General features: G+C 44.1%; 2 protein-coding genes across 5 annotated transcripts; one reads left to right on the forward strand and one right to left on the reverse strand.

Annotated features, from left to right (window-relative positions):
* Window positions 1-164: 164 nt before the first annotated feature.
* Window positions 165-5696, reverse strand: ap1s3b (adaptor related protein complex 1 subunit sigma 3b). 4 transcript variants are annotated; one of them, XR_013935168.1, is made up of 6 exons: window positions 5556-5694; window positions 3438-3616; window positions 2706-2840; window positions 1806-2251; window positions 984-1045; window positions 165-821 (listed from the first exon to the last, which is right to left on the reverse strand). XR_013935168.1 is itself a non-coding variant. In XM_080458498.1 (6 exons), the coding sequence occupies exons 1-5, from the start codon at window positions 5556-5558 to the stop codon at window positions 1004-1006; spliced, it is 471 nt and encodes a 156-aa protein (XP_080314624.1). In that variant the 5' UTR covers window positions 5559-5689; the 3' UTR covers window positions 165-821; window positions 984-1003. The 4 variants fall into 4 exon arrangements, 2 of the variants coding, with proteins under 2 accessions (XP_080314624.1, XP_080314625.1); XM_080458498.1 differs by having other exon boundaries at window positions 1806-1943; window positions 2732-2840; window positions 5556-5689; XR_013935169.1 differs by lacking the exon at window positions 984-1045 and having other exon boundaries at window positions 5556-5689.
* On the forward strand, window positions 5113-11406 carry dhrs12lb (dehydrogenase/reductase (SDR family) member 12-like b). The gene is made up of 10 exons (XM_080458487.1): window positions 5113-6041; window positions 7819-7952; window positions 8019-8101; window positions 8207-8302; window positions 8699-8780; window positions 8871-8932; window positions 9038-9142; window positions 10460-10550; window positions 10632-10769; window positions 10840-11406. The coding sequence occupies exons 1-10, from the start codon at window positions 5986-5988 to the stop codon at window positions 11001-11003; spliced, it is 1011 nt and encodes a 336-aa protein (XP_080314613.1). The 5' UTR covers window positions 5113-5985; the 3' UTR covers window positions 11004-11406.
* The last annotated feature ends 6099 nt before the right edge of the window (window positions 11407-17505 follow it).

Raw genomic sequence — 17505 nt, forward strand, 5'->3', positions numbered from 1 at the left:
TGTAACATGAAGGGGCACCAGAGGACACATGCAAGTTAATTAAAATAATATCCTCTCTTCACTGTGGCTCATATGAACACCAAATCTTCAATATTATTATTTTCTAAATGAGTAAGAGCCTTAAATGCCCATATTGATAGAAATAATGGCACAGAACAGACGGCTTATCAAAATAAACATTTTAATCATTTCATTACATAATGTAAAAAAACAGAAACAGACAGACACCCAAACAATCCTTTCAAAGAGTCCCACACATCTATTATGTTAAACGCAAGTTACAAACTGGAATACGTGTTGAAATTCAGGCAGAATTCAGTAAACATACAGACATGTTTCTCAAGAGAGCAACATTTTCTCTGAATATTCACTGAGAAACACATTTTATCCAAAAGCAGTCATCTGAGATCAAAGATTCTAATTAAATATATTATATTATTCAAATGTGAATGAATCAAAAGCACACATCAACAATCACCTCATGAACATGTTTATACCTTCCCATTCTCAATTTAAGCTTCTTTATTTAAGTTATTGTATCAGCAAACGGTGTAAAAACAAGTGTAACCCCCTGAGCCCCCCCTCCCTTCTTCCTCATGACGGAGAGCTAAACGTCAGTCGTTTCAGGTGGAAGAGCCCATTTGTCTCTTCTGAAAGAGTTTACAGGAATCAGAGTCATTTTCAGAAACTTCTTTGGCTCATTAACGGAACATCCGGCTCCTGGATTCCTCCCAGTTCTCGCTTCACTTCACGTCTCTCTTTTTCCTTTTTTTTTCTCCCACAAGTTAAAAAGCAGGTTTGCTCATATACTCCTCCAACGTCTGGCAAAGGGCACAAGAAGGAAAGAAAATGTCATTTCTGGTTTATTTTTTAAAAAGCATGATGTAGCAATTAATGTTCACAGGCACACGACTCCAGGTCACCTGGAATTAAGTGCTGAGCACAGCAACACACTGGTAACTAACACAAGCAGAACATCTAACCTTTCTGTCCATATTCAAGGTCATCCAAACAGCTCCACCTCATACCACTCACTGCTGTCATCCTGAAGCGATAATGGTCAGAATGAATGGGAGGCTAACTGCACACAGTCCAGCTCTAGATTCACAGTGTTAGTCAGCCCTGCTCACAAGCACAGAAACACACACACACACCCCCGGTCCTAGCCACCAGCCGCTACACACAGAGCCACAAGCTGCAGACAAAAGCTAAAATCAACGTTACAGTGGAGCCAGATCTGTCTCTCCCTCGCAAACACCGTGTCGCCATCCGGGGGAGAGAGAGAGTGGGGGGGGGGGGGGGGGGGGGGAGAAAACACACCGTAGCACACACACATCTAACCACCTAATATCAACATGCCTGACAGCAACACACACACAGCAGCACCAATGTAAATTCAACTCACTACGTTTCACTTACAAACTTTAACTTTTAAAATTGGATCAATAAAAAGATTTAGAGTTTTAAAAGTCCCCAAAGCAAAATGTTTAGAACAAATGAGCTCCAAGTCTACATTTGTAAAGATTGATGAAGCTTCGAGTCACTCGACAGACGTTACATGCTCACAGCACAGGACACGTGTGTGTATCGCAGTGTGTGTGTGTCTCAGTGTGTGTGTGTCAGTGTGTGTGTTTGTCTCAGTGTGTCTCAGTGTGTCTCAGTGTGTGTGTGTGTGTGTCTCAGTGTGTGTGTCTCAGTGTGTGTGTGTGTGTGTCTCAGTGTGTGTGTGTGTGTGTGTGTGTGTGTGTGTGTGTGTGTGTGTGTGTGTGTCTCAGTGTGTGTGTGTGTGTCTCAGTGTGTCTCACCTCCTGCAGCATGTCCGAGGCCTCAATGGATCGGTTCACTGTCTGTTTGGATGTTTCTTGTATTTCTCCTCCCATGAGAAACTCGTCCAGGATGAAATAGGCCTTTTCAAAGTTAAAGATTATGTCCAGCTCACACACCTGAGGAGAGGAAGGCCTGGATTATTCCATCGGAGCGTTCACAGTGCAGACAACACCTTTTACAATGAATCAGCCATTAGCATCCTGTCGATCTGTAGTTTCAGCAGCTCTGCCAGATGAAATGTTAAATCTCCCCACAGGAGACGTGAGCAGCCTCCAGACTGATTCTTCATGCTCTTTGAGCTTCTCTTGCTCAGCGAACCAACTTTAGAAAAGGTGCAGATAAACTGTTTGAATTTGCGTCAGTGAATGTAGCAGATGCCTGATCGGCTACCTGACGCCACTTTAGCCTCGTTTCCACAGTGCCCCTTGGTGCCGGTACGGGTCAGGTCGGAACCGGTTGTTGTGCGTTTCCACTGACTCAGAACCGTTACCAACCGGTACCATTGGTAACTATTTCTCGCTACCCCTCGACTTGGGGTACCAGGCACAATGTGCCGGATATGAGGGGGAGGAGCTTCAACACTGCCGTCTGCTCATTGGTCCGTGACAACCGCTGTTCTCCCAGCAAGCAGCCATTTCCAATCAGTTCTTCTGCAGCAATCAGGTCACTTTTTTGAAAATGTCCTCCCGTTATGGCGTCACATCCTGCGTGATTACGCAACCGTTTATAACCCCGCCTACATTTCAAACCGAACCCCGTGTAATGGAAACGCGGCACTGATATGGGTCTGGTTACGGATAGCCGACCCCACCCGACCGGCACCAGCACCAAGGGGCACTGTGGAAACGAAGCTATTGTTCACTATAACACCCAGGTGCGTATTTAAGGTGAAGGAAGGGAATACATTGCCAAAATATTTATCCAGCAGCTCCACGTAGCGATGAATAACCTCCAGGGCCAGCAGCTCGTTGTCCTGGCTCTCGATGGCCAAGCAGAAATACAAGCTGGCATACCTGAGGAGAATCACAGTCAACATTACAACAACACTACTTAGAATGGGTTCACTAAAAAATATAAGGAAGAGAGTGAAAAACACAAATCAATTTAAAACAACGGAAAACAAAAACACCAGATGGAGCAAAATAATACTTCAAAAGTACATTTAGATGACGTGTTTATCAGAGTGAAGCCAGATGAAGCTTTCCTAGTTACTCAGAGCCACACACACACACACACACACACACACACACTTTTCAGTCTTATTCTTGGAATCATTAACAAAGCAAAGGACATTAAAAAAAGAGCTGAGGCCACATTCTGCGGTCGGAGGAAAACCAACGTTCATTCAAACAGTCAGGACATCACGTCTTCACACTGAAGGTAAGAATCTTTAAATGTGTAATAAGTTTTAGACCTTTGAAGTGAAGTGAGCAGTGGAGCTGTGAGGACGTTACCCGGGAGACTCATCTCAACAGAGTCTGTTAGAAAAGCTTCACTGCACATGAACCGTCAGTCGTTAATGAAGGACAGAGTCCTGCAGGTTTGTGTGTCAGGAAGAAGAAATACGGCTGAGTGTGTCTGTAGGAAGTGGATGTAGGAGGATGTCTGACCGCTTGTAGGTGATCTTCAGGTCCTTCCAGTGCAGGAAGTTGCAGGAGCGCGGCTGGCGAGCTAAAACCATGGTGGTCATGTCCCTGATGATCTTCTTCCTCTCTCGCTCCGCCATCGGAGTGAACCACTTCTGCAGACGCAGCCTCCCCTGACGGCTGAAGAGCAGCAGGAAGCGCATCTGACACACACACACACACACACACACACACACACACACACACACACACACACACACACACACACACACACACACACACACACACACACACACACACACACACACACACACACACACACACACACACACACACACACACACACACACACACACACACACACTCTCTCTAACTTCGGGTTTGTGTGTCTCTGGAGGAACTGATGTGTGGTTTTGTTGTGTGGAGGGAGAAATAAGTAATTACTAATAGACACGTCCATGAACTTCACTAGGATTTCAGGTTCTTTGTACCCGAGTATTGATCCATCGTTTGAATTTGTGTCATGCAGTGTTTTACGTTCAACGTGTTGATCGGCATTTTTCCAACCACAGAGCTTCTTTAAACCAGAGAAATCTCTACAGGAAATGTGCTTAAAAAGCACTTGAGGCAGTTTCAGCGAGACGTCTTCTACAGTACTTTGACTTGTAATTGAGTACAAGTAGCAGTTGTAATTGAGAGTAAATTGAGGCTGTTGATCTTCTATATTATATTTGATTTGAAGTTTTTATTTCAAACATGTAAAGAAAACGAAACACAAAAAACCCAACAAAGGATCAGCACCATATGTGCCCGTGTTTTTCACATGTACGAAAAGGAGTAGGAAGAAGACGTACTTATTTAATCCTACTCCTTCACATCATTGTGGTTTTCTTCATTTACAACAATATATGTTCATCACTTTCAATACATTAACTCCTACAATATACTATCAACAGTTAAGACACGCCTATCACTCAAACAGCACTACTGTGTAAACAAACGATCCTCATGTCATTAACACGCAGTGCCCCTCACCAGGATCAACTCTTTACACCTCTTTTTGAATTGACACACATTTGACAGTCGTTTAATCTCCACACATGGTTTATTCCATAATTTTATGCCAGTTTGTGACACAAAAAGCTATTAAATAAACACAGCAGTTTGTTTTTGTACCGAGCAGGACGGATGAGCTGGACCTGGTTTCTCATCCACTCACATTTATTGATCCGAGTCTAAGATGAGGAACTGGAATCAGTCAGATTTCACTGCCTCCATCACGGAGTTGTGAACAAAGTGGGCAAACATTCCGATCAGCTGACTGACTGTGGTAAAGTGTTTGACCAGGAAGCAGATTACAGCCGGGGTCAAGAAATATGAAGCTTCATATAGAGTTGCTGTATTCTCAGTTCTGTTGTGTTTTAAGGAAGTTCCTCTCTTGCCACAGCAGATCTGGTAATCCATATATTTGATTTAGCTTCTGTTGTAACCTGAGCAGTCTGGGATTAAAGGCCTCAAACACATCTGATCTCTTCACGTTGATAAATGTTTCCCTGGAACAAACACAGCCTCAGTATTTGAATAAAGTTTGTAAATTCTCCCCTACACTTACAATCCTCTCTGATAGGAGACCATGCCAGGGTGGTGCAGTAAAGGACGTGTTGAACTGGCCTCAACCAGAAGTGGAAATACCAGTTTTACAGCTGCAGATTACTGAACTGACGAGGATTACTCGACCAGAGATCCGCTAAGGAAATAGTTTACATGAGTTTTAAGAGAGAAAAACATTTCAGAGCAGCTCAACAGATGCGTTCAGTGTGAAAGGCCAACAGGGAAATGTAATATGGAAAGCATTAACCCGCCGGCAGGGCTGGACCCGACGGAAAGTGACGAAACCTGTTGAACAGGAGGAAACAATGCGCCACACCGCCGCACTTCCGAATGTCGCCAAAAGTGGGATAAAAGAAAATACGAAATGAAACCGCATCACGACCACTGGCATCCCTGCCAACAACAAACACCCCCAACCATGAGAAAAAGAGCTACGGAGGCGCAGGTCGCAGGTTGAAGTGGCTGTCAGGGCGACAGGTGCGACAGGTGACCGCTGACGCTGCGGCACTGCGTAAAAACACAAACACTTACCATTTTGACGCCGGAGAATGAACCGCAACGTCTTTTAAAACCAGATTAATGCACTTTGTGACCCTCAAAAAGGGTTAACTGGTGCCGATGAACTCATTTCTCGCCGTCGTTTGTGTGGAACTTGGTTAACTCCGCCCTCGTGCGCGCCTGAGGAGCGACGCGTCATCCGGCTCCGCGGCGGCCGCAGGGATTGGCTGCTGCGGGTTTGTTTGAGCAGGGACGCAGTTCTGCTAGAGGCTCGTTAATGAATGAACTGATGAAACTTTAACAGGCATCACTTGACAGTGAGGGCGCGGGGTGGACTGTCGTTCCCTGCCTGGGTCGGTAGAGAGCAGCAAGGTGCTCCATCTCCTCCCGCTTCATGTGATTCTGGTCTGACTGGAGAACCGGCCGGGACGCTCTCTGGGATTACTGGTGTTTACCTGCAGATATGTCTCTGTACCGAAATGCCGTGTGGTTTCTGAACGGGATCCACCAATACACCAGGTGAGTGCAGCATGGCTGTGGTTTGGAGATGTGATGTACAACAGTGAGATGCTGCCAGAAGCGTGTTCAGGTTTGTTAGTGTGGTTAAACAGTATTTTTATGTTATATTAACTTGTATACGACGGTTATTGTAGCTGAAAGGCTTCTGATGGCTGTGTCCCACCCATCACTGCACACACTGGCCTTTATGCAGTGTTACAATGGAGCTATTGACAGCTGGGAGTCCTGAGGCGACATTCTCATCACCTGATCGCACTGGAGCTCAGATCTGCAGAAAGACAAGCAATTCTTAGAATTCAAGGCCTGTGTCAAGTTCAAGTCCTACAACACCAGTTCAAATGTGACAGGTCCACCGAGTGTTAGATATTTTACAATATGACCAATTTGACCTCTTTTAGACTCCAAGAGCTTTAAATCCTGTCACGTCCAGTCACCGGTGGTGGCAGAGCTGCTGAGTGCTCAACACCTCTGGGGGAAAGCAAGGGTTCAGTGTTTTGGCTCAAAAGGAGGATTTAAGCACCAATTGATTGATTGGAAGATCCACAGCTACATGATATAATACAGATCAAACTGAAACATCAGACAGTGTGACTGAGAGGACAGGCGGGCGCTGGACTTTACTGGAAAAAGAAGTAGTGAAGAAATGAACACATGATGTGAACAACAACTCGTAAGGTGGAATCCAGAGTTAGAGATCGAGAGATCGGAGCTTTAAATACTAAACTAAGGAACAAACAGAAAAGAGAAGATACACAATGAATGACATGAATTTTGGAGCATGTCAGTTATAAATGTGAAACAGAGACGGAGCCTCATTCTACAATTAAAACATCAAAATGAAGAAAAGATTCAAGGTCAGGTTATCTCCAACGACAAGCTTCCTGTTGAGAGTGTTGAAGTTTGAGGAGACTTGAATGTGGTGCTTCGTCCTGACGGCAGACAGGAAGTCCACATTCTGAATTCATCAGTGATGCACCCTGTTGACTCCCCAGGTCAGGTTCATGGTTCGAGCCGGTTCCACTGTGAGTTTTATCTGAATCGTTAAGTGTTTGTTCAGGTCCAGGTTACTTCATCCAGAATCACAGAGAAGTGTTGAGGGCGTTCGTTTTTGGGACGCACTCCTGTTACGGTCAGACAAAATTTAAGACTCGAACCATCAGCTTCATCTTCGGAGTAGAGGGAGTGTTTTCGATTGGTCCAGTATTTCGAGGTGAAACTGTTAGTTGGAGCTGAATCAGTGGTGGCTTCCACAGGTTCAGCTCTACACTTGATCCTAAAACCGAAGAGGGAGTTGAGGATTGATTCAGCTCTTCACCTGAGCCAGGTCTCATGATGAGTTTCATCTCAGAAGTGATAAATAGACTTTACTATTATAGCATTGTTAATCATCACATTCACACACACACACACACACACCAATGGAGGCTGGGGCCATGCAAGGTGCTGTCACGCCGTTGGGAGCAATTTTGGAGTTCAGTGTCTTGCCCAAAGACACTTCGGCATGTGAATAGGTGGAGATGGGAAGTGAACCTGCAACCTCAAGATTGGGAGACGACGGCTCTACCAACCGAGCCTGCCAGAAGTATGTATGTATGATGTACAGTATATTCATGTTCTTGAAGCAGCTGGAACAAGATCTACTGTCGAGTTTGAGAAAGTTGTTTGGGTTTGTCAGTGAAACGGCTTTTCTACTTCACCTCTCACTTTAAATTGTAAGTTTATCTTGATTTACCCAGAATGACTGACACACAGAAACTGACGTCCATATTTCCTGCAGGAAAGGGTTCGAGGTGGCATCTAAAGACTTCGAGGCCAAAGACCTGGACGTGTCTGTGGTGGGACGCTCCTTCATGGTCACCGGAGCCAACAGTGGCATCGGCAGAGCTGCTGCCTTGGCCATCGCCAAGAAAGGTACGTCTGGAGAGAAACCTGCTCTGAGACAGAGCTCATGTTGACAGACTGACGCGTTGTGTCCAGGTGGGACGGTCCACATGGTGTGTCGGGACCGAGACAGGGCCGAAGAGGCCCGGGCGGCCATCGTCCACGAGTCTGGAAACACGGTGAGCTCGCCAGGTCAAGATGAATGAAGTCATTGTGCCTCAGTCTGATAAACACATTTCTCATGATTTGTAAGAAAGACGCCGACACTTGTGTTGCTCTTGCAGGAAGTCTTCGTCCATGTGGTGGATTTGTCTCAGACTCACAGTGTCTGGCGATTCGCTCAGGACTTCCTGAAGCAGCACTCCTCACTCAACGTGTTGGTGGGTTTCAGTCGTCTGCTTCATGTTACCACACCGTCCAATCTATCTTCATAATTCCGTCCAATCCCTTCCACTCTCACACTGCACAGGCTTTTCTCACACCAGGACAAAGCTTCGGTACCACACTTCCTCTGGGTTTTCACATTAATAGATATCATGAGTCTTGGCAAACTGTACCTTAGGTTTTAGGAGCTCCTGGAGCTTCCTGGAGCTTCCTGGAGCTTCAAGAAGCTCCTGGAGCTCCTGAAGCTTTCTGGACCTCCTGAAGCTTCCTGGGGCTTCAAGAAGCTCCTGAAGCTTCCTGGACCTCCTGGAGCTTCCTGGAGCTCCCCACGCACTTTGAAGCCCACTGCTTCAGGCTGTTTGAGTTCACTCTTCCTTTCTACACTTTGCCAGATAAACAACGCAGGCTGCATGCTGCACCAGAGAGAGCTGAACGCCGAGGGACTGGAGAAGAACTTTGCCACCAACACGATGGGTGAGACCTGCTTCTGGTTTCAGAAGACCAGACTGGATCAGACTGGATCCTCCAGCTCGGCACTAAACTCATGTCTCTCTGTTCCTTCAGGAGTGTATCTCCTCACCCAGACCCTCATTCCACTTTTACAGAAGAGCCGGGATCCCCGAGTCGTATGAACACACAAACTCACACTCACACTCACACTCACACTCACACACACACAGGCCTCTGTTGTCGTGGCTCTGAACCCTCCACTGTACGTCCTGCTTCATTAGGTCACTGTGTCGTCAGGCGGGATGCTGGTACAGAGACTGCAGAGTGACGACCTGCAGTCCCAGAAGGGCCCGTTTGATGGCGTCATGGTGTACGCTCAGAATAAGGTAGAAGGGAGGATGAGATGATCAGCACTTTTTTTTATTCTTCTTCTTCTTCTTCTCGCAGTATGTTTTTGTCTTGTCTTATCAGAAACAAGGATAAAAAATAAAGTGCTTAATATGTGTTCATTATCATATATTATATCTGTATTTGCACGTTTCTTTCCTCGGGGCTGTAAAGTAGGAGTTCTGTGTGACGCGTTACAAAGTTAATCCACTTTTCTCAGCTGTTATCGTCTCCATCTCATTCTTCAATGTACCGTCCTCCCACATGCTTACCAGTTGGCCTGTCCTGCCAAAGATAACAAACTGTGGATCAAATATTAGTCGTCTTCTGACCATCCTTCAAGTTTGGGTTGAAAAAAAATAAACAGGACAAGTTTTCTGTCTGTATTTTCAATATCATGTGAAAGTTTCAAAATGATAAAATAGTTTTTTGTTCGCAGTGTGTAAGATGATAGTTGGTTAGATCTGTTGTACACTTGTTCTTGTGCCTGCCTCAGTGACAAGGCACAAAGATTACTGTCCTCGACGGGTGTTTAATTTTATTATTATTATTATTTTTTTTTTTCTGCGAGTAACTAGTCCCGCACCATCGGGAGCACAGACAACAAATGAAAATCAAAATGTGCAGTATGTTTGACAACAGGTTGCTTCAACTTTTGTGACTGGATCAGCAGACTGTGTCTGAACGAAATTGCAAAAAAAAATTAAAATTTTTACATACGAATCGAAGGGGTGAGGCACTTCATGGAGGAGCTCAGCGTCTGATGGCGTTGAGAGAAAAGCGAGCTCTTTCTTTCTTGGTCTTTCTTTCTTTCTTTCTTTCTTTCTTTCTTGGATGTTCAGAGAGGTGTGGACTGGCTGTGGCCAGCAGATGGCGGTGGTGCAACTGCCATTGAACTCAAGTTAAGAGGAGGAAGATTGGAAACAGTCATCAGGGATTAAAAAAAAGCTGCTGATAAGAGAGGGAGGGAAACAGTCATCAGGGACGACAAGAGTGATAGGAAACAATGTAGATATCTAGAACCAGCAGATGGCGGTAATGTAACTTTATGGATGCAAACTGCCATTAAACCCAGAAGAAGAAGAAGAGACGCTGACATCACAGGATGTCGGCAGCGAGAGGCAGGCTCACAAAATGTCCTCTGGAATATTCTGGTTGTGCATCGTGGTTTTAAGGTTATCATGCTGATAAGTGACGAGTCCATTCAAGGCCAAGCCGAGTTGTTTGTGTCCTGAAATGAGTTTGACAGTCTGAAGAGAAACGGCAGGTTGAGATGGAGATGTGTTGCATACAAAGTATGTCTTGTTTCTTTTCAGAGGCAGCAGGTGGTGCTGACTCAGCAGTGGGCCAAAGCCAACCCCATCATTCACTTTTCCGTCATGCATCCCGGCTGGGTAGATACCCCAGGTACTGTGTGGAGTGTGTGACTCCCGGATGATTCGGCCTCACGGATGCTTGTAACTGCAGATCCTGATTCTCCATTTCCAGCCGTTTCCAAGTCAATGCCTCAGTTCCACCAGATGATGGGCGACAGGCTGCGCAGCGTGGAGCAGGGGGCGGACACGGTGGTGTGGTTGGCCCTGAGCAGAGCTGCGTCCAGAACCTGCAGCGGGCAGTTCTTTCAAGGTCAGTCTTCTCCACGGTTCTCCTCCAGGCGTCACGCCAGCTGTCGTCCATCGTCTTGTTTGCGTTGCAGACCGTAAGCCGGTTCCTGCTCACCTGCCGCTGGCCTGGACTCGAAGTCCCGCCGAGGAGATTCAGGGTTTCATGACTCAGATGGAGAATTTGGCCTCGGCTGTTCAGTCACGACTTGAAGAACCGAACGATCGACTGGACGCTTCCAGACCTCAGTTTGTCTAGATTCAGTCTCCAACAGAGCTTTAAAGTGCCACAAACCGAGAGCTCCACAGTCAATCAGGGCTCTACAGCCTTGAGGACCGCATGAGACACTTTACATTTTACTGTTCTTCACTATTTTAGCAATCAGCGTTTTCTTTTCACTTCTCCAGCTGCAGTGAAGGCCACTGCTCAGGTAACACGAGAAACTGATTCTGAGAGTTGAACCATTGTTTGACCCTCTTTACACTTCAGAGGGGCTAAAGAGCCTCACACGGCTCTAGAGTCCTGCTTTACTCCAGCAGATATTTATTTCCATGTCGTGCCTGTGTCGCGGTGCATCATTAGACACAACTCAAGATAAAGGTTTGTTGTCATCAGGGGATCAGAACAAATTCATCATTGATTAAAGCCTAACTGACTGTGTGTTTGTTCTTTACCTGTTTGCATGTAGAAGCTCGTGAAGCATCACGTGAGGAATTTGATTTGACTCATGGTTCACATTAACATGTTTTTTTATTGTAAACATCTTAGATGAGATGTTTATTTGGGATAATTCTATATTTTGTGTGAATCCAGCTGCGCAGGGGGTTGATCAGTGTGTAGTTTAAGGGTCATTAAGTGCAATACGTTATTATTGTTGAATGAAAATCAAAAATAATCCTCAGAATGAGACCAAAGCGTCTGGATTTATCTCAGATTTATGATGTGCTGCTGTGGCCGAGCCTCCTCACGCTGCAATACCAGTTTACCCCACAAGAGGGTGTAGAGTCACTGTAAGACGCAGTAGACTGAATCGTTTGCAACTTGGCTGAAGGGGTTAACTTTAACGCAGTGTTGTCTATGAGAAGAATCATGAATGAATCTTGAATGAATCTTATCTCGATCAGCTACAAACTTTGAAATCCCTGTGAACAACAGACTCAAACCCGCTTCCATCAGGGCTGGACTTACCTTGACAAAAAGAAAATGTGGGTTAAATATCTGAAACAATTCAACAAATTCAAATATTGATCCTTTATGCAAAACAAAAACCCAGTTTGAGTGATTTTATATTGAACAATTAAGCATCAAGACTCTGATTTTGTAATAATCCACATTCACAGTTTAATCATTTCTATTTTATACAGTATTGAACCAAAAAACTAATATGGTGCATTCACAGTTTTCCCAAGGAAGTCTTCTCACATTTGATCTCTACAAGGGATCATTCATCTGTCTTCTTAACCGCTTAATCTGTATGGGGTCACGGTAGGAGTTCAGAGAACAAAGAAGCACAGACATCTCAGTCCACAACTTCCTCCAGCTCCTGGGACGACCCTGGAGCCTCCAACCAGTCGGACTGATGACTCATATAACTGAACTGGTTATCACTTCCTGTTAAACAGGTGGTGCTCCTGAGGTATCTGACACAGATCAGATTCAACTTTCAATAACATAATTAAGTATCTTTGATCATTATTAATTATTATTGATAGTGAAACTGCCAAAACTCAACATAAATGGAACCATGTGATCCTTATGAGGTAAGAAATCCCTACAGGCTAAAGGCTTGAAATATTTCAATCTATGTGTAATGAGTGTATATAAAATAACAGTTCCAGTTTCAGTTGAGACGTACGTGTAAACAGAGAGCTTTGCTTTATAGCTCAGCGCCTCTTCACCACAACGCTCCAGTACATCGACTACATCACTGCAGCCGCCTGACCTGAGGCCGATCTCACGATCCCTCCTCTCATCACTCGAGAGAGGGCATGCCATCCTTTAACGTGACACACCCTGGACTCTGATTTGGAGGTGAAGCTCCGCGTCCCGACCGCTTCACACTCGGCTGCGAACCGTTCCAGTGAACGCTGGAGGCCCTCATGCCACGCCGCCAGAAGGACAACATCGTCCTCAGAGAGCAGAAACTCCTCCACTCCTGGGGCCTTACTATGGAAGTATATCTGTGCTATTAGAGTTTCAATTTCAATTTCTAACTGAATTTTTTTAACCATCAAAATCAGACTTTCGAATATCAAGCACAGCATTTATTTTATTTTATTTTGCTTCAGAAGTTTTCTCAATTTTTAAATAAATTCTGTGTAAAAAATACTCAACGTCTCCACTCTTGCTGGGCCATGGCGAGTTAAAGAGCGTGCGTCTTCCTGTGGCAGTTGTCACGTGACCAACAGAGTGTACCTTGATTGGATGTTGGGTGAACGAGACAGGGATCGATTGCGTCTTCCCGATGCAAAGATGTACTGGCTGTATTGCAGCTGAATTAGTTTTGGGACAGAATTTTTAGAAAATGAATTTTTATACACTGAATTGTTTTAGATGTTGAAAAAAATCAGAAGCAAATAAATTCTGTGCTTGAAATTCGACAGCTTAATTCTAATTTTGATGGTAAACAAATTCAGAGTTAGACATTCGAATTCAGACTCTGATGGCGCAGATAAACTTCCATAGGAATGAGCGCAGCTGCACTTAGTCATGTCATCACAGTGTGGAGAGGCAGATGATGGATTTTATCTACATATTTTGGAAACAACTCCTCAGAATCCACAGTTTTCAGGCAAATATTTTCAGAAAATGATCATTTCTTGAAAGGAAAATGTGTTGTCTTTCAGCCTGTGTGGCTTTGGAAGCAGTCAGACGTAAACTTCCAACATGAGGAGGCTCAGGTTGATGCAGACGCACGGTTTTGCTCCAGCAGAACTCGATGATAAATGTTGCTTGTCTACGATTAAAAAAAATAATATTCATTGACACAGACCCCCCATATCCACCTGTTTCAGAGCGACTATGAACAGCCAGACCTGTAGGGGGCAGTGTAACGAGAAGCATAAAGCCATGATAGCCCATCAGAATCCTGGAAATAATATGTCATGAATTGTGACGGAAATCTCCGCCTCCGCCCTTTGGATGCAAATGGAGACACGTCTGAATTGTCCCTCCTATCTCCTTATCTATCGACTTTACCTTAATCCTGGAGGATGTCACGGGGTTAAGGAAAGGTGTTAGAAGGCTTCCTAAAGGAGGTAGTGAAAGGTGTTAGGAGGCTTCCGAAAGGAGTTAGTGAAAGGTGTTAGGAGGCTTCCTAAAAGAGTTAGGAAAGGTGTTAGAAGGCTTCCTAAAGGAGTTAGTGAAAGGTGTTAGGAGGCTTCCTAAAAGAGTTAGGAAAGGTGTTAGAAGGCTTCCTAAAGGAGTTAGAGAAAGGTGTTAGGAGGCTTCCTAAAGGAGTTAGGAAAGGTGTTAGAAGGCTTCCTAAAGGAGTTAGAGAAAGGTGTTAGAAGGCTTCCTAAAGGAGTTAGTGAAAGGTGTTAGGAGGCTTCCTAAAAGAGTTAGGAAAGGTGTTAGAAGGCTTCCTAAAGGAGTTAGAGAAAGGTGTTAGGAGGCTTCCTAAAGGAGTTAGGAAAGATGTTAGAAGGCTTCCTAAAGGAGTTAAGGAAAGGTGTTAGAAGGCTTCCTAAAGGAGTTAGTGAAAGGTGTTAGGAGGCTTCCTAAAGGAGTTAGGAAAGATGTTAGAAGGCTTCCTAAAGGAGTTAAGGAAAGGTGTTAGAAGGCTTCCTAAAGGAGTTAGTGAAAGGTGTTAGGAGGCTTCCTAAAGGAGTTAGGAAAGGTGTTAGAAGGCTTCCTAAAGGAGTTAGTGAAAGGTGTTAGGAGGCTTTCTAAAGGAGTTAGAGAAAGGTGTTAGGAGACTTCCTAAAGGAGTTAAGGAAAGGTGTTAGGAGGCTTCCTAAAGGAGTTAGTGAAAGGTGTTAGGAGGCTTCCTAAAGGAGTTAAGGAAAGGTGTTAGGCGGCTTCCTAAAGGAGTTAGTGAAAGGTGTTAGGAGACTTCCTAAAGGAGTTAAGGAAAGGTGTTAGGAGGCTTCCTAAAGGAGTTAAGGAAAGGTGTTAGGAGGCTTCCTAAAGGAGTTAGTGAAAGGTTTTAGGATGCTTCCTAAAGGAGTTAAGGAAAGGTGATCACGTTAGTGTGTTAGTCCGACCGCACTTTCACTTAGTGATGTCCTAATAATGCGACGGCGGCGCAAGTTAGTGACGTCTGCCATGGTGAGGAAAGAACCACAAGTTTCTGAAAATGGACTACAAAAAGCAGATTTGGGTTTTATTTGATTTAAAGTTGTTCAAGGCAGATTATTGCTTTGGTAACTTACATGATCTGCTCCTTTTTCCGACATCGTGAGTTTCCCTGAACGCTCCGATGAGCGGGTTCCTTTAAATGTTTTCTCCACAAGGAATTGTGGGGGAACATGAGCTGGTCTCCTTTGGTAAAGGAAGCATCAGTGGTTCCTAAGCTAAAGGAGGTTCTAAAGGAAGCATCAGTGGTTCCTAAGCTAAAGGAGGCTCTAAAGGAAGCATCAGTGGTTCCTAAGCTAAAGGAGCCTCTAAAGGAAGCAACGAGCCTCCTTTCCTTTGCTTATTGAGAATTCGGACAGTTCTTATCATGGCTGCCACACTAAACACTTCCGGGGTTCAGGAGAAGTGGATACATAAGGAGTTAGGAGGCACCATTCGGACGTACCCTCAGAGTTTATCTAGAGCTCCACTGTGGCCGGAGTTTTCAGGAATCATCGTTTGACCTGATAAGTTCATCGCTGGATATTGCCCATGTAGAAGTGTTTCCCGGTTATTCTTAAAATAGCACACTTATTCTGATGATTCTCGATAATAATGAAACCTTCATAAATGTAATTTTTAGTCTATCGATAGATGACACCCCAAAATATTTAAACTTTTTTAATATTTGTTCTTTAAAAGGAAAATAACAAAACAAAAAATTCCATTTATTTTAACGCATACAATATTTGCTGCTTGAAATGTAAAAAATAAAATAAAAAGTAAAGTTTATAGGTACTTTGAATTAAGTTTCCAGTTTAAATATAACATATTGGCCCATTAGGTTTCAGAAAATAGAGCTTTTACAAGACCTTGTGATTTGCAGCTTGATCTTGAAGAGTGGTTCATCTGTTCATCATTACATTTCAATTATAACAAGAGTGTCGACTTGAGTCTGTACTGTAGGCAGATATACTGTGTAGGAATTATACACTGAATAAGTCGTTTTAATGTTTTGTAAAGCGGTGCACTCACAGAGATCCAGATATTTGCAAATTTTTTTTCTTGACTTTCAGAACCATGGCATTGAAAGGATTTGGGAGGAGGTTTGTATGCATTTCTTACTGTGAGCCAGTAGGTTTGTGGAACTAAAATTGGAATTATATTAAATTGAGCGCCAACAAAATGTAATTGTCTTGTCATGTATGACTTTTGTTGTTTCCTGCCAAGGTTGTACTGTGACTTTGTCTCTTCTTGCAAGAATAATGTAATAAAATGGTCTTAAACTTCCTGTGTTCTGTCTCCCTGAGGTTTTTACTCGGAAATTCTCCTGGCAACTTTGTCGGTAAAAATCAGCGTCAACTATAAAATAAAGGTCTGCCTGAGACATTGAAGAGTTCCTCAGAGTTCCTCAGTCTGCAGGATGGGGTTGCCAGGTTCTGTGTCTCAGACCTTGTTGCCAGGTCATCAGCCAGTTTGAGTCCTTCCAGCCACCGGGTGCCGACCCTACATCCTTTCTGGAGGCTCTGCAGCACCTCATCTGTCTCATCCGTCTCAGCAGTGAACGAAAAAGCAAAGCAATAAAGTGCAGCATGCGATTTTAACAAAATATTCATTCTTAATGAGAGAATTCGCTCTTTCAATAAAGTTAGTTCAAAGAAAGTTGGAATTATTTTCCGTTTTGCAGCACAATGCTAAGACAAAGTTCATGAATTAAGAAATGAATCAAAAACAACATATTTAACCAACACTTGGATATGAAATAATAATAAATTGATTCCATGCTATTTCAAATGGTTTCCGACTTTCCGACATCAAAAGGAAAATGGAGTGGCCGGAAGGAACACGGACCAACTACGCAGTATAACGTGTTTCATGTTGGTGTTTTCCAGCCGTTCGCTGCTGAGGATGTCGAGGGGATCTCACCTCAGTTAAAGCCGTTTACACATTCAGAGGACAAGAGTCTTTCAGGAGATGTGGAGTCATCTTTGAAGGCTCAAATTCTCCAACAACATGGAACGTACCATATTGACATTCATCTTTCTGTTTGGGCCTATCTCGACCCCGGATCTCACTTTCTAAGACACTTGAACATGTTAGAGTTTTCCCAGAAGATCCTCATGAATTTGGACGAACACAGGCTCAGCAGGAACATTCAGCAGCTGAAAAGGAACTGAACTTAACGTTTTCTGAACGGAGCTGCATGTTAACCTGCTTTGGACTGAGACCATCTTTTCCTGCATCGTATTGAACTCAGTGGGATCTGAACTGAACCAGTTTGGTCTGAAGTGAAGCTGCTCAGTCATTCTGGGAAAATGGTATGGGCTCCACAGAACAACGCTCTGTCATTATATTTGATGTTGTCACTGCCCAATCAAAATCACATAGTTCTAAAATATCTACTTTCATTTTACATTAATTATTTGGCAATGACTTCTTGAGGTGATTCGGTGCCTTTTGTAAGTGTTTGCTTGGCTTAATAGCT

Source organism: Lipophrys pholis (genome assembly GCF_963383615.2).
Source record: "Lipophrys pholis genome assembly, chromosome: 1".
In the NCBI taxonomy this organism is placed as follows: Eukaryota; Metazoa; Chordata; class Actinopteri; order Blenniiformes; family Blenniidae; genus Lipophrys; species Lipophrys pholis.

Bases quoted from the DNA above. Each gene is read 5' to 3' on its own strand.
- ap1s3b (XM_080458498.1), bottom strand. The intron at 2,841-3,437 runs GTCAGACATCCT...GATTCTCCTCAG, and splicing joins CTGAAGATCACCTACAAGCG to GTATGCCAGCTTGTATTTCT. The intron at 1,944-2,731 runs GTATTCCCTTCC...TCCTCTCCTCAG, and splicing joins TGGATAAATATTTTGGCAAT to GTGTGTGAGCTGGACATAAT.
- dhrs12lb (XM_080458487.1), top strand. From the start codon at position 5,986: ATGTCTCTGTACCGAAATGCCGTGTGGTTTCTGAACGGGATCCACCAA. The intron at 8,781-8,870 runs GTGAGACCTGCT...CTGTTCCTTCAG, and splicing joins CTTTGCCACCAACACGATGG to GAGTGTATCTCCTCACCCAG. The intron at 9,143-10,459 runs GTAGAAGGGAGG...GTTTCTTTTCAG, and splicing joins TGGTGTACGCTCAGAATAAG to AGGCAGCAGGTGGTGCTGAC.